The sequence below is a fragment of the Carassius auratus genome, chromosome 9 (assembly GCF_003368295.1).
Source record: "Carassius auratus strain Wakin chromosome 9, ASM336829v1, whole genome shotgun sequence".
Taxonomy (NCBI): Eukaryota; Metazoa; Chordata; class Actinopteri; order Cypriniformes; family Cyprinidae; genus Carassius; species Carassius auratus.
This window is the reverse complement of record NC_039251.1, coordinates 12,144,445-12,159,284: the sequence shown is the minus strand read 5'-3', so window position 1 is coordinate 12,159,284 and position 14,840 is coordinate 12,144,445. Positions and strand designations below refer to the sequence as shown.

The window sequence follows — 14,840 nt, the reverse complement described above, 5'->3', positions numbered from 1 at the left end:
GTAGTGGATAATTTCTGGAGGGTTATGCCCACCTTTAAAATCAATCCCTGACCTTGGCCTTCATAAAAGACGAGATATGATAAGTATCGATAGGAAAATGCATCCTGGATTGTACTTCCAATCTGAGGCCTTTTATTTAGTATTTGAAGTAGTGATGCTGATCATGGCTGACTCAGAATCACACACAGTTTTATTTATTTATTTATTTATTTTTTATTTTTTTAGGAAATGAGTTGATTCTGATACTGGTTGCTGATTTTTTTTTATTTTTTAAGCCAATGTATTTATTAGCTATTTGCTTTATAACAAGCAAACTGGTCTTAAACATTTAAAAATTTGAAATTAGAGGCAACCACTGCATCTTAATCACTATCCAAACAAAGATGCTATATGTTCCATGGCTTGAGCAGTTATTTTTGATTTGAATAAGATTGTATAATTTCAGGATTTAAATCAAAAACAGAATGATCTGACTTCAGCCTTTTCTTTTCTATCTCTTTTTTTTTGGGCTACATAAAACATCTGCATAAAACAAAAACAGCAGGTCTGAATGAGATGCAATTGTTTTTGGTTTAAAATAGATTATATAATTTCAGGACTTAAAACAGAAAAAAATGGTCTGACTTTAGCCCCCATCTCCACTGATTCTTATACTAGTCCTTACCAGTGATTGCTCTCTTTCTCTGGTAAAATGATATCTAGTGACCCCTCTAGTTGGCACCACAGCACACGGTTCTGGTTTAGGTATTGGGCCTTTGGGGAGGGAAGCGGTGTGCCAGAACATATGCCAAAACATGACCTTGTTCTGACGGACTGGGCTGTACTTGGCATGGGGCGCGGGGCACCAGATGGGCTTGGTAATGTGCTCGGCGTGAGGGAGGAGCGAGACCTACGTGCTCCTCTCAATCAGGTGAGACCTGGAGACCTGTGAAGGCCTTGAGGGTGGGGGGCCAAATTCATTAACGACACAGTGGGGGTAGAGGGGGCATCACCCCCACCCAAAACACACAGTCATATTTGTCCTCTGATATGACCTACAAACATAGAATCATGCAATGGAGTCATAAATGGAAATGGACCGATGCTGTTTTCCTCCATAACATGAAAGATCCCCTTAAAGGGATAGTTCATTCTGTCAGGGGAATGCCCAAACTACTTTTGAATTTCTTTTATGGATAAAAACAAAACCAAACCAAACCAAACCTGTTTTCTGTTCCACAGACGAAAATAAGTCATACAGGTTTGGAATGATATGAAGGTGACAATACCTTATGATAACTGAATATTACAGAAGAACATTTAGAAAATAAATAAAATACAGCCCAAAATGCCATCCAAAATGGAGCTGAATGTTTAGAAGTTATAATTGATTTAAACCTTTAGGGAAAAGTGAGTGATGGCGACAAACACACTCGCACTCTCTCTAGGATGCCGTCACTCTCTTCATATGACTTGCTGCTATTAATTGAACCTCATAACCACCAATTTACTGCTCAATTTGTTGGCCTGGATGCATCTCTTTAAGCTGTAATGGATGCCTGGCAACACATTAACCGTTCAGTGGGAGAAAGACATGTTCCTGGGGAATCACACTGGGAGTGAGAAAAAAGACTGATGACAGGATAGGTCTCAAATGACAGGTATAATTCAATATTAAATCTATAACAACCATCATCATAAAGAGCTCTCTGTTTATACTTTCCATAATAAGAAGGGTTCGGAATGATGAATTATTAGATGAAACACAATTGATGCAAATACCTCAAAAGAGATAAAGAATACTGTATGTGTGCAACACATCTGGACTACTTTTTTTTTGTCCTTTTTAGAGCTTTTGTATTATATCACAGAAGAAAGAGACATGGGTGAGCAAATGATTCATCATTTTCATTTTTGGCGAACTAATCCTTTAAATCAAACCAGTGAATCCAGATTGAATTCATCTGCTGTAAGGTCATGCAGTCGTCCTTTGCTTTATGTAGAACTACATAAGGGCACAATGAAGAGCTTACCTCTCATTTATTGGGTGATTAATTTACTCTCTATGTGATGTCAGATAGTTCACTGGCATGTCGTCCTATTCCTTTCCATTCTAACAACATTTGCTTCTGGCCCATTTTAGAATCTTTTTCTCTTCTTTTCTTTCCTCAGTTCTTCATTGCCTCTGACCTGGCCTGAACAATTGTTTACAGATTCAGAGTGAGCTCTGGCCTTCCTTGGGCCACAGTAAATAATACACACCTGTATACTTCTCAAAACCCAGCTCGGTCCTCTAGTGTCTGTTAGGAGCTGGTCTCACAAATCAATATTGCAGGTTGTGTTTGGCGCTAGGGGCCTGTGTGTGTTTTTCTCAGGATGTACGTGCCTTTCCTTTGAGGCTGCTTTGGCTCCATTGCAACAATGAGCAAACCTCTGTGGCAGCCATGATAAGGGCATCAGTATAAGGCTTCTGGGAAATGTAATTAAATGTCGTTGGTGTGGGAATATTGGGTATTTGTCCTATCATATTTATAATGTCTTACAGCTTTGTTGACATAAGTGTTATGTAACTTTTCATACTGATAATAAACGTATCAATTTGCTATGAACAATGTTTTTGGTTTGTGCCAAAAATGCGAATACATCCAAAAAAACAAACAAACAAAAAAAAACAAGTTCAAAAGTAAATGAAATAAAATAAAATAAATAAAACCATACAAAAGTAAATAAAATAAAACATAAAAAGTAAATAAAATAATAATTTAAAAGTTAAAAGAAATAAAATAAAATAAAATAAAAAAATAAAATGCATAAGTTTGAGGTTGGTAAGATTTTTAAAAAATGTTATGCACAAAAAGGCAGCATTTATTTGGTAAAAAATAAGGTAAAAACAGTACTATTGTGAAATTTTATTACATAAATATACTTTATTTTAAATAGGCTTTTTTTCTTTTTAAAATCAATATAAAAATTTTCAGGTACATGATTCTTTAGAAATCATTCTAATACATATATATACATATATATATATATATATATATATATATTTTTTTTTATCAGTGTTGAAAAGGACAGAATATTTAATAAACAGAAAGTTAAACATTTATTATAAACATTTATTATACACAGTTCAACTCAAATTGTGAAACTCATGTATTAAATTCAATACACAGATAGTAGTAGTCTAAGTATTTGGTTCTTTTAATTTAGATGATTTTGGCTCACATTTAACAAAAACCCACCAATTCACAATCTCATCAAATATATATGATGAATATGATGACATGCCAATCAGCTAATCAACTCAAAACACCTGCAAAGGTTTCTTGAGCCTTCAAAATGGTTTCTGACAATCATTGATACCTTTCACAAGGAGTGTAAGTCACAAACATGTATTGCCAATAAGCTGGCTGTTCACAGAGTGCTGTATCCAAGCATGTTAACAGAAAGTTGAACAAAAAAGTGTGGGAGAAAAAGATGCACAACCAACCAAGAGAACCGCAGCCTTATGAGGATTGTCAAGCAAACTGGATTCAAGAATTTTAGAGAACTTGCACTGAGGCTGGGGTCTAGGCATCAAGAGCCACCGCACACAGAAGTGTCAAGGAATTTGGCTACAGTTGTAGTATTCCTCTTGTTAAGCCACTCCTGTACCACAGACGTCAGAGGCATGACTGTTGTCATTGGTCCAAAGTCCTTTTTTCAGATGATAGCAAGTTTTGTATTTCATTTGGAAACCAAGGTCCTAGTAGGAAGCCAGCCCAAGTTGCTTGAAGTCCATTGTTAAGTTTCCACAGTCTGTGATGATTTGGGGTGCAATAACATCTGCTGGTGTTGGTCCATTGTATTTTTTTTTTTTTAAAACAAAGTCACTGTACCCGTTTACCAAGAAATGTTGGAGCACTTCATGCTTCCATCTGCTGACCAGCTTTTTGTAGATCCTGATTTCATTTTTCAGCAGGATTTGGCACACTGCCAAAAGCACCAAAAGTTGGTTGAATGACCATGGTGTTGGTATGCTTGACTGGCCAGCAAACTCACCAGACCTGAACCCCACAGAGAATCAATGGGGTATTGTCAAGAGGAAAATGAGAAACAAGAGACCAAACAATGCAAATGAGCTGAAGGCCACTGTTATAGAAACCTGGGCTTCCATACCATCTCAGCAGTGCCATAAACTGATCATCTCCATGTCATGCTGAACTGAGGCAGTAATTAAAGCAAAAGGAGCCCCTACCAAGTATTGAGTACATGTACAGTAAATTAACATACTTTCCAGAAGGCCAACATTTAGCTAATTTTTTAAAAATTTTTATTGGTTTTACAAAGTATTCTTATTTGTTGAGATTATGTGAATTGGTGGGTTTTTGTTAAATGTGAGCCAAAATCATCACAATTAAAAGAACCAAAGACTTAAACTACTTCAGTCTGTGTGCATTGCATTTATTTAATACACGAGTTTCACAATTTGAGTTGAATTACTGAAATGAACTTTTCCTCGACATTCTAATTTGAGAAGCACCTGTATATATTCAACAGTGTATATATACAATTTGAGTCATCCTTGCTGAATAAAAGTATTACACCAGTCACCACCTTATGACTGTTCAAGTTCTTTGTAGCAATGTTTATCAGCAATCTGCTTTTCTTTCCCCTCTTACGGTTCAAGAGCATGACACTAAACTCATCTATAAGAACATAAAGGCCTCTGTGTATGGATGGCTCTATCTGCTGATGTTATGTTTGCATGCCTGGAAGAAAAATAAATCAAACAAACAAAAAGCATTGTTTTCAGAAATGAGAAAAATGAGAGAAGGGAAAAGTCATTTCGCTTGAGGCGGCACAGCCACATCCATTCTTACGCTCCTTTAACTTAAAGCGCTATTTCAAGTGTGTGTGTGTTTTGTGTTACAGAGCAAAAACCTCATTTTAACAGCAAATGTCTGGCTTAGACTACACGAACACACCAGAAAAACTGAGAAAATAGAAAAACAAAAGAGCGTGGGAGAAAGCTGCGAGATCATGCCAGACAGGTACTGTGTGTCAGAGCTAAATGAAGATGATGCTAAAGAAAACAACAACAACAACACATTTTTAGCTCTTAGTTTTAAATATGGGACCAATTATGATACTTTGCACCTCACTTTCGGTGTATGGAAAAAAGAGCAGCTCAGACATTCTGCCTAAGATCTCCATTTTTACTACACAGAAGAGAGAAAAAACATGTTGGAACAACACAATAGCAAATTATTATTATTACATTTTTTTGGATTCCTTTAAGCTCCAGTTTATTAATCATTAACTTTGTCCATGCGTCTCTAGGGGTCTCATATTGGCTCTGCATATATCAATTTCTTTCCACCCATAAGCTCTCAAAGCACTGACTTAAAATTAATTAAAACCCTTATGAAACTGTAGCCATGGTGGAAAACAGCAATAGCAACTGACAAGCGCTAAGTGTCAGTCAGAGATTCAGAATGCTCTTCTATTTTCCCAGACATTTCTGCTCCAAATGTGCATCTGTGCTCCCAGCTGTCTGTCTGTGTGCGAGCGGCCACTGAGCAGTCCGTGATACACTCTGAATGCAGCCACATGGCTAGTCATCCTTTCTGTACACGCTAGAGCATAACAGATGGCTGCCCGTGGTAAATATGGCTAACTTGACCTGATGAAATAGCACAATAATCGATCCAAGTCATTATCATCTCCAGCTAACTGCACAGGCCTTGATGAAACAGCATGAGGAAAACCATTTATATTCAGATTAGACATTTAGATTTGCATTTTCAAACGACTCACATGTTTCTATTGCTCCTTAAGTCTGGTAAAAGCAATTATGAGTAATTTTCTCTTCCTATCATTGCATTACAAATTCAACATCCAAATTCAATTCCAGCTGAATTCAAAGGAGGTTCAAATTCTTAAAGTGATAGTTCACCCAAAATGGGTTAATTTACTCACCCTCATGTCATTCCAAACCAGATTTTTCTTTCTTCTCCGAAACACAAAAGAATATACTTGTAATGTATAGACAAATAGCACAAATACATTTCTAAAAAAAAAGTCTTATTTCATGCTCCTAAGAAGAAAGTCTAAGAAATTATAAATGCTGACAAACTTGTCATTTTTGGGTGACATGTTCCTTAAAAATTGTGAGTTATCTAACCCAAATATTAATATATAATATAATGAATAATAAGACTGACTGAAATATATCTGTGTTATTATATTTCTCTTTCACTAAGCATTTCACAGTTCATCTTGGGATCGCATTATCTGCTAAGAATCAGTGCTATTTTAGCAAAATGTATTACGTTTGCGTTAATTTTAGAATTTTTTATAATTGTTTTATTTTATAATTCACTTTTATTTTTATTTAAAAATAATAATAATTGTGATGTGTATTTTTCATGCTTTTGTAATATTTATTAATTTATTTTTATTTCAGTTAAATTAATTTTTGTAGTAAGAGCATCTACGGGTAATTCACGTTGGCTAAAACACACAAGGAAACGCGTTGTGAAATAAAATATCACCAGCAATCACAGACATTCGCATTCGGACGGGATTAGTTTTCTCAGAGGATCACTGAGTTTGCTGAAAAACGGTAGGTAATTTGCTCTGGAATTATCACAGAGGTTGTGTGAGAAAAACACAGACGTGGCAGATTCGGACGGGATTAAAATCACCAAGTACATCTGTGAAACGCAGATTTCTCTAACGACCCGCTGTAAAACTAGTCCCGTCCGAATAGGGCTTTTGACTGCAAAAGTCTCATGTAGGGCAAAATAATGTTTCTGACACATTTTTGCCTATTGCATCCCCTGCTAAATGACTGGTGTCCATTTAACTCGATTACTGGCAAGTCACTTTAGTGTCTGCAGGTCTACTGAGCTGAGAAATCCACCGTGTTCTCTGAGACCTGTGCTGTCTTCCTCTCTCATACCTGTTTAAAATTTCAGCAGCCCCACATAGAAAAAGAGTAGTATTGAGAAAGAGTGAGGAGAGGAAGAGGAAGGAGATGTGAGATGAATGACTGTGTGTGGGAGAATTACAAAATATATTTCATATGAATATTGGAAAAGATCTGCACGGATGGCCTTTAAAGTAAATTGCTTTGCATGCGTTTGTTTGTCTTGGGTTGGCAGCACCCAGAGGATGCTTTAAAGGTTCAATTCAAACAGAAGAGCTCTAGGTGGTATGAGCCAACCGGGCTGACATATCCACAATGTTAAATCAGGGTTTAATTTAGCTAATTAGGTTACATTGTTCAGGAAAGGTGTAATTTCAAGAAATCTTTAGATGTCTTACTCAACGGTCAATCTGTAGTTTATAATTAGCATGTTAGAAGCCAGACGATTGTCATCTCAACTTAAAACCATTGAATATCAAGCCTCTATTTAATTTAATCTATTGAAAATTCAACTGGCTTAGCTTCAGACACGAAGAATAGGATGATTCCAAGATGAAATGAACCATGAAAGGATAAAAGGCATAATTGTTGCCTCTGATGGTAACAGTATCATCATTGAACTTACAAAGAACCCTGTAACATGCAATGAAATTGAACTGCAAACCACCCAGTGTGTATATACGTGCACTTTCCAATATATAAAGTTCTCTTCCTGTTGGCAGAACTATGTCAAGACAGTTTTCTCAGAGGAGGCAAGGAACTTTATTACATGACACATTTTTATACATTGTTAACGCATATGGCAGTTGCCAAAGTGTATATAAATATATAAATACTTTCAGTTTAATTTACTGTCATGTTTTATCATAGTTATGTTCACAACGGTCTGCAAATCAGCCAAAATGGGTTAAACTTTTAGAAATAGATAAAAAGTAAACAAATCAGACATCACTTTCAGTTACCAGAATTTGAACTTCTAATCACTTTTTACTTCTAATCACTGAAATTACTGTGATGAGAGTTTGTCTCTTTGGGGTTTGCCACAGAAAGTATACTTTGCTGGAAACTGACGGACAGCCAGCAGGGCTATTAACTCAGACGCAGACACACACAAGGACTCTCTGATTCCTGAACGACTACGTAAATGAAGCTTTACATCTGAAAAATCATTTCATGGGATGCAGCCTTAATGAGTGTGCAGGCATGTGTGAACGTTTGGCTGTTTCATGCTGTGTGTCTGTTATTTGTCTGTGCTGTCATTTTTTTGTGTGTCACAGTCTGTTTCCTTAACAATTACACCTGTAAGCTGCTTTCCTAAATGCCACTCGGAAAATACAGACTCTAGTGGTAAACATTCAAAACACAACGGCCAAATGTGTAATTACTGCATGAATGTTATGGTACAGTGCCTCACAATTAGTATTTAAGGGAAACTTCAGTCTTGCATGGCTGCAGATGGTTGTCATCTCCACAATGTTAATTTGAGAGATGATGCTGCTTTGTACTGCTCTACAAGATCTTAACTTGAAGGAAAGGCTGCCAACAGGAGGTGCAATAAAGAATTATATAAAGAATTATTTATATAAATATATATTGAATTTTATGCCATTGTTTTCTAGTAATGGAGTTACTTTGTTACCTTACAGCTGTTTAATTTCCATCTTGTAATTTTTTTAAAGAACAAATATTTGCAATAATATGTAAAGAAAAATTAAGTATTTTATGTATATTTTATTGTATGTATATTTTAAGTATACACACACATACACACACATATATATATATATATATATACTATCAAAATAAAGTGGGGGTGCAGGGGGTAATGGGTACAAATTGGTATTGGTTTTTGGTTTTATTGTATGGTTTATGATAGTGAAGATTTCAACTTTTGATCTCACAGGGCATCAAAATTTAACCTTCACATGTCAAGGCTTGTTTTTAGGTCTATACTTGATCACACTGATTCTGTTCCACATGCCAAAGTGCAATTCATTAAAAGAGCACCTGTGAAATGTCAAAGAAATAAAGAAGTGCACATGTGACGTGACATACAGCCAAACTCAGAATTTGTGCTCTTCATTTAACCTATCATAAGTGCACACACACACACAGCAGTGAACACACACCCGGACCAGTAGGCATCATTTATGTGCAGCCCTTGGGGAGCAATTGGGGTTCGGTGCCTTGCTCATCTCAGTCGTGGTATTGAAGGTGGAGAGAGCACTGTACATTGACTCATACATTGACTCAGTACATTGACTGCCAGCCCAAGACTTGAACTCACAACCATCGGATTGCAAGTCCAAATTTCTAACCATTAGGCCACGACTTTTCCTATGCTGGTTTAGTGCACCTCTGGCCAATCTCTTCTCATTGCATTATTCAATTATTAACCACTTAGTAAAATTACACTCATGTCTGAATATTTCATCAATAATCTATTGAATAAAGTGTGTTTACTTTCACAGAAATGCCACTGACCTTCTGGCTGCCATTAACCTGTTGGGCACAGTAACACAAACTATGGAAAACATAGTAGTCTTTTAGTACACTTTGAATTGCTCACATTATAGCTATATTGGAAAAAGGTGTCTCTTTCAAATAATATATTTTATATTAATATATAATAATAATAATAATAATAATAATAATAATAATAATAATAATAATAATAATAATAATAATAATAATAATGAAAATATAAATTTAGAAAAAAAATCTATTATCTACTAATCTTTTTTTCTTTTCTTTTTTTTGGTAGGGCAAAACAAAATGTTAGCAGGGGAAGTAAAAATGTGAAGTACTGGCCTGACATCTCCTTTTGGTTGAGCCCTGAATTTTGTATACACTTTTCAGTGGCTTGCATTGGAAGTATAAAGAAGACCGCTTTGTAAACTGCAAGGGGAAGGACACATGTATTAAAATACTTATAAAGAGGACATTGGACAATTCGCCATTGTTTCCAACAACTGCTTCCATTCCTGTTACCATACCTAGAACTCCACAAACTCAAGTATCTTTCAAGTCTAATGCTCAATACCTGATTGTGAAAGAGAGCATTTTCACGGTCTCTTTTCACTGTTTATTTGATGGTTTTCTTTTCCTCTGGCCTCATTAGAAGAAGCCCGACAGAAACACACACACACATATGAACACACACACACACACTCACTCACAAACACTGTGCCTGAGTATGGCTTTATATGTCAGTGGAGCTGCATGAAGATGGCTCGGCGAAAACAACATGTTCTATGTCTGTAATAAGGTACTTGTAAATAATGTATATAGCACGGTTTTGCTTCATCAATAATGTATGGACCACAAAACATAAGTAAAAAAATGCTTGTTTCTTTTAAAAATGAGTTGTGTATAGTAACTGGCCAACTTTGTGCAATGGATTAAAATAAATAGTATGTACAACAAACAGTTTTAGAGACACTAAAGCCCTATTTCGCTGATCAAGATGAACTGCATCAACAATCACAGCAGCTGTTTACAACAAGGCTTAATATACTGTATATGTCCAAGAAATTGGCTCACTGAAAACTATCCCTCCATATTTTTGTATAATGCAGCAGTGAAAGGTCGGTTTAAGTTATTATTTTGAAGCTAGTAATTTAACACTGAGTATATATGAGGTGACATTACTAAAGCCTTGGCTCGTTTTACCCATTATCTTGAAAAGAACAGGGCAGACGCTGTCTGATTTTACTCCCACATCATAGCCCACTCTTAGAAAAGCCTCTTATGAGGCAAGTCTAATACATAAATAATAACCTCCGATTGTATCACTTCAGGTTAAAATTTCTCAAAAGAATTGTGCCTAAAATCTTTATTCCATACAGCTGATTTGGAAAGCCTGTTGAGTGGTCATGTGAGTACAGCAACAAAATTTGAATACCAACTAGCCTTCTAAAACTATGATTTAAGTACATGAGATTCATCTAAACTGAATCGAAAATGTATTTATAAGGGGAAGTATTTTAAAGTACACTTTCTGCATGTTGCATCACTACACTAGTAGGCGGTGTTTGAGTGAGCAAATAATACACAATATGTTCAAAAACACTGATTCATTTAGGAACCACACAAGTTTATGAATGACTGAATCATTCATTCAATCAATTTGTTTTAAGGAACTGATTAATTCACAAATACCACTAGATGTGCGATAGATATAAAGTAATAAGCAATAGAGCAATAAGCAAAAATAAGCAGATCAATAAGTAACTAGGGCTGTGCAAAAAATCGAATGCGATTTTCGTGCGCATCTTGTCAGTAAAGACACTCCTGTGATTGGTAGTATATCTCCAAGACGTGCATTCAGATTAGGGTTGCCAGGTTTTCAAAATAAATCCTGCCCACTTCTAAAAACTGGAGATGTACTTCCAATCTCAGGAGCACCTTTACTGACGAGATGCGCATGAAAATCGCATTTGATTTTTGCACAGCCCTATAAGTAACTGCCAATAAATTCTTAATGCAATATTATACTTGCAATTAAACTGAAACTTATGGCTATGCTCAACTGCAGCCTGTACATATAAGGCTTACACTACCGTTCAAAAATGTGGGGTCCATTTAAAACTTTTATTAAGCAACGACACATTAAACTGATCTAAAGTGACAGTACAGTCCTCTATGTAGTCTAAGTCATTTGAAATTTTAACAATATTTTAAAATATTACACTTTTTACGGTATTTCTTTGATTAAATAAATGCAGTCTTTGTGACTGAAAGAGACCAAACATATTTGTAAAGCCTTACAGACCCCAAACTTTTAAAAAGGCAGTGTATGTTCCCTCTTTTCATCTCTGTCTTTGTAAAATCATAAAACACCATTCAGGCTGCGAATACTTCATAAGTTTTAGTTGAGCAGTCACATAGCAGCAACTACCACCTGCTGTGATGCAACTCCTGTATAACCTGGTGTATTCGCATTCAAGAGCCCTTTTTTCTTTGCTTTTAAGAATGTTTTGTAAACAATAACTCCTGAAATAGCTGCTTTGTTACTGTTGTGATAAATCGTTGTTTTTCAAACCCCCCACACAGAGTTGATATACTGTACAGTTCTGCAGCTCAGAGGTGTCAAAAGTTTTCCTCTCGAGTGACACAAAGCAAAGCTCCCAGTTACAACGTGGAGCTCAGATCAGACAGAAGCGTGCGTGTGCGCTGCTTATCTATCCCAGCAGCCTTTGAGGTGCTGCTGCTCGGAGATCATTCACATGCACTCCTAGTCTGGGAGTAACAGAGACGAGGAAATATGACCACCATTGGTGTGGGAGGAAGATAAACAGAGTGGTACAGACAGCAGATGGGGTGGGGGTCCAAAATCAAAGAAATATGGCAAAACGATGCTCGCTGCATGACTGGGAGGAAAAGAGATCGAGCGAACATCTGAACAGTGTTTTAATGCAAGTTTACACAGCAGACAAAAAAGTAGGTCACGCAGTAGGTCATTTCTTTCTACTTTAAGTCTCACATCTAAAGAATTTATTAGCACTTTTGATAAAACATGAGCGATATCAAAGGCCATAAACAGATAAGATACATACTGTAAGTGTGGTCTCCATGAGTAATGCTGAGTTCAATAGTTAAGTCTTACCTTGGCGATCTGAACACACCAGTTGAGCAGTAATTGGGAGCCGATATTGTCTTTATGCTCATGTACATAGTCCAGCAGACATCCGTGGGGCATGAGCTGAGTGACCAGCTGAATGGTGGGGCTCAGACACACACCCAATAACCGCACCAGGTGAGGATGCTCCATGCTGGCCATGATCAGAGCCTCCTGGAGGGAACAAAAACAGGAACTCAGAGCACAGGAAACAATCGATTTTAGAGAAGGTACTGTAAATAAAACATTTTAAACTGTATTCTTCTTTCAAGTAGACGCATTCGATGACGTAATTCTCTAAATGAATAATATATATATGTGTGTGTGTGTGTGTTCTGAAGATGAACAAAGGTTTTATGGATTTGGAACGAGATTAGAGTGAGCAATTAATGACAGAATTTTGGGTGAACTATCCCTTTAATATTATCAGTGTTGAAAATAGTTGCACTGTCTATTTGTGGAAAGCATGAGGCATTTTTTCCAGGATTCTTTGATAAATAGATTCAAAAGAACAGCATTTATTAAAAAAAAAAACTTTTGGTCAATTTAATGCATCCTTGCTGAATAAAAGTGTTCATTCAAGTGTATTATATTTACCAAATGACAGGAAGTTTCAATTTCAATTTTCAAAAGTGCACACATCTTACATTTACAAATAGATTCAGTGCAGACAATTTATCACAGATTGGCTTTGAAACACTTCTTGTCATGCATGTAAAAACACATACACAGCCATGACGTCCCACTGAGATTCATCTGTGAAACAGCCCCATAGTTACAGTCTGCGAAATGAGGGTAGGATTTATTCACTTTGTTTCATGACACTAAGCTGGAGGATATACAAGGCAGACTTATTACCCATAAATCACTAACACTGCTCACTTACATGCTGAAAATGACCATCTATTATATACTGAAAGTGTCATAGGTCTATTTCAGTTACTTTCAGTAAAGTATGATCAAGCAATCTAGGAAAAAAATTGAAATGTGTGAAGCATCTCACTAAACGAGAGCACATTTACGATCTTAAATCCGGTTTATATTCAACATATTTAACCTGTGGTCCAAACAAAAGATGGCACAGGGTATAAAAGTATCAGGGACTAAGAAAATAGAGAACATAAAAAAAAAATACATATAATTTCCATAAACACTAAGGGGATAATTTAGAAATAATATCCAAACCTTGGGCCATAAGGTTATATTATCGCAATAAAAGATGCCTTTTCCATTAATATGATTTCAGGCCTTGGAGGGATCCTCTTACGTTTGTTTGAACATTTTAAAAACTAAAACAGTTTGTAACACACATCCCGTACTGGCAAACACACACACACACAAACCCATTATCCGAATACTACATAAAATTACACACTTGACAGTTATATAATGAGCATTCACGCTCCTGCTATTCTCCAGCTGCTGAGATGATTGCGTACGCGCACGCTGCTCGCCCAATCAACAGCGGGGGTCAGCGTCTACATGTCTGATCTGCCTTCACACGCTTCTGTGGTTTGAGCGCAGTATGAGTGGATCTGTTCATCTGCAAACCCCTAAGAATATTCTGAAAGTGAAATGCCCATTAACACTGATGAATTGTGGGAAATACCTTACATGGGGGAGTCATGGAGAGACCACTCTAAAACATGTACATATGCAAAGATATCTCACTCAAGACAAACACATGCGGAGCTAAGATCAAAACGGAGCAGCATCTACATGCAAGTGAGCAAATGTGAACATGAGCAGAAATAACCTATTTTAGATTGCACTCATCATGGGTGAGAAAAGCCTTTGGTAAGTGTTTCATAGTTCTTGCATCATCTAAGAGGATGGGCCAATTTGAGGTTTACATGCATTTTTTCTTTTGAAGTACTAAAGAGCAGAATATTCGCTTAGTGGGATTACACAAACTACAGCTACAAGCCTTGCAACAGAGCGACACTCACATCCATGAACTCTACATTGGCTTTTGGGCCTGTCGCCTCGTTCAAGATCTTTATGGCCACAGGAATCTTCACAGTCTCGCCCTCAGGTACCCAGATGCCCTGAAAACACACACACAAAAAATATTTCTTAGAGGTATTGGTTGGAGATGTACTTTTTATTTTTACTGAAAAAATGTTTTGGATGGTTGGCCTTATAATGGTTCAAAAAAGACTATCTTCAAACATCTTCTTCAAAGTAAGTCTATTTGATTTTGTACACTTTTTTTTTTTTTTGAAGTGCGCTCCAGATCAAAAGTTTGGGGTTGGTAAAATAATTTTGTATGATTTTGAAAGAAGTTTCTAATGTTAACCAAGGCTGAATTTATCAGGGTTAATATTT

The 14,840-nt window shown here is 36.3% G+C and overlaps 1 protein-coding gene across 3 annotated transcripts in view; it reads right to left on the bottom strand.

Moving 5' to 3' along the window:
- erbb4b (erb-b2 receptor tyrosine kinase 4b) overlaps positions 1 to 14,840 on the bottom strand; it is a 287,765-nt gene that overhangs the window by 26,461 nt on the left and 246,464 nt on the right. For 2 of the 3 annotated variants that reach the window (XM_026271454.1, XM_026271456.1), the window contains 2 exons: positions 14,462 to 14,560; positions 12,501 to 12,686 (listed from right to left, as the gene is read on the bottom strand). In XM_026271454.1, the coding sequence (XP_026127239.1) occupies positions 12,501 to 12,686; positions 14,462 to 14,560 (285 nt within the window). The remainder of the gene's footprint in view (positions 1 to 12,500; positions 12,687 to 14,461; positions 14,561 to 14,840) is intronic. The other variant, XM_026271455.1, reaches the window with a different exon arrangement.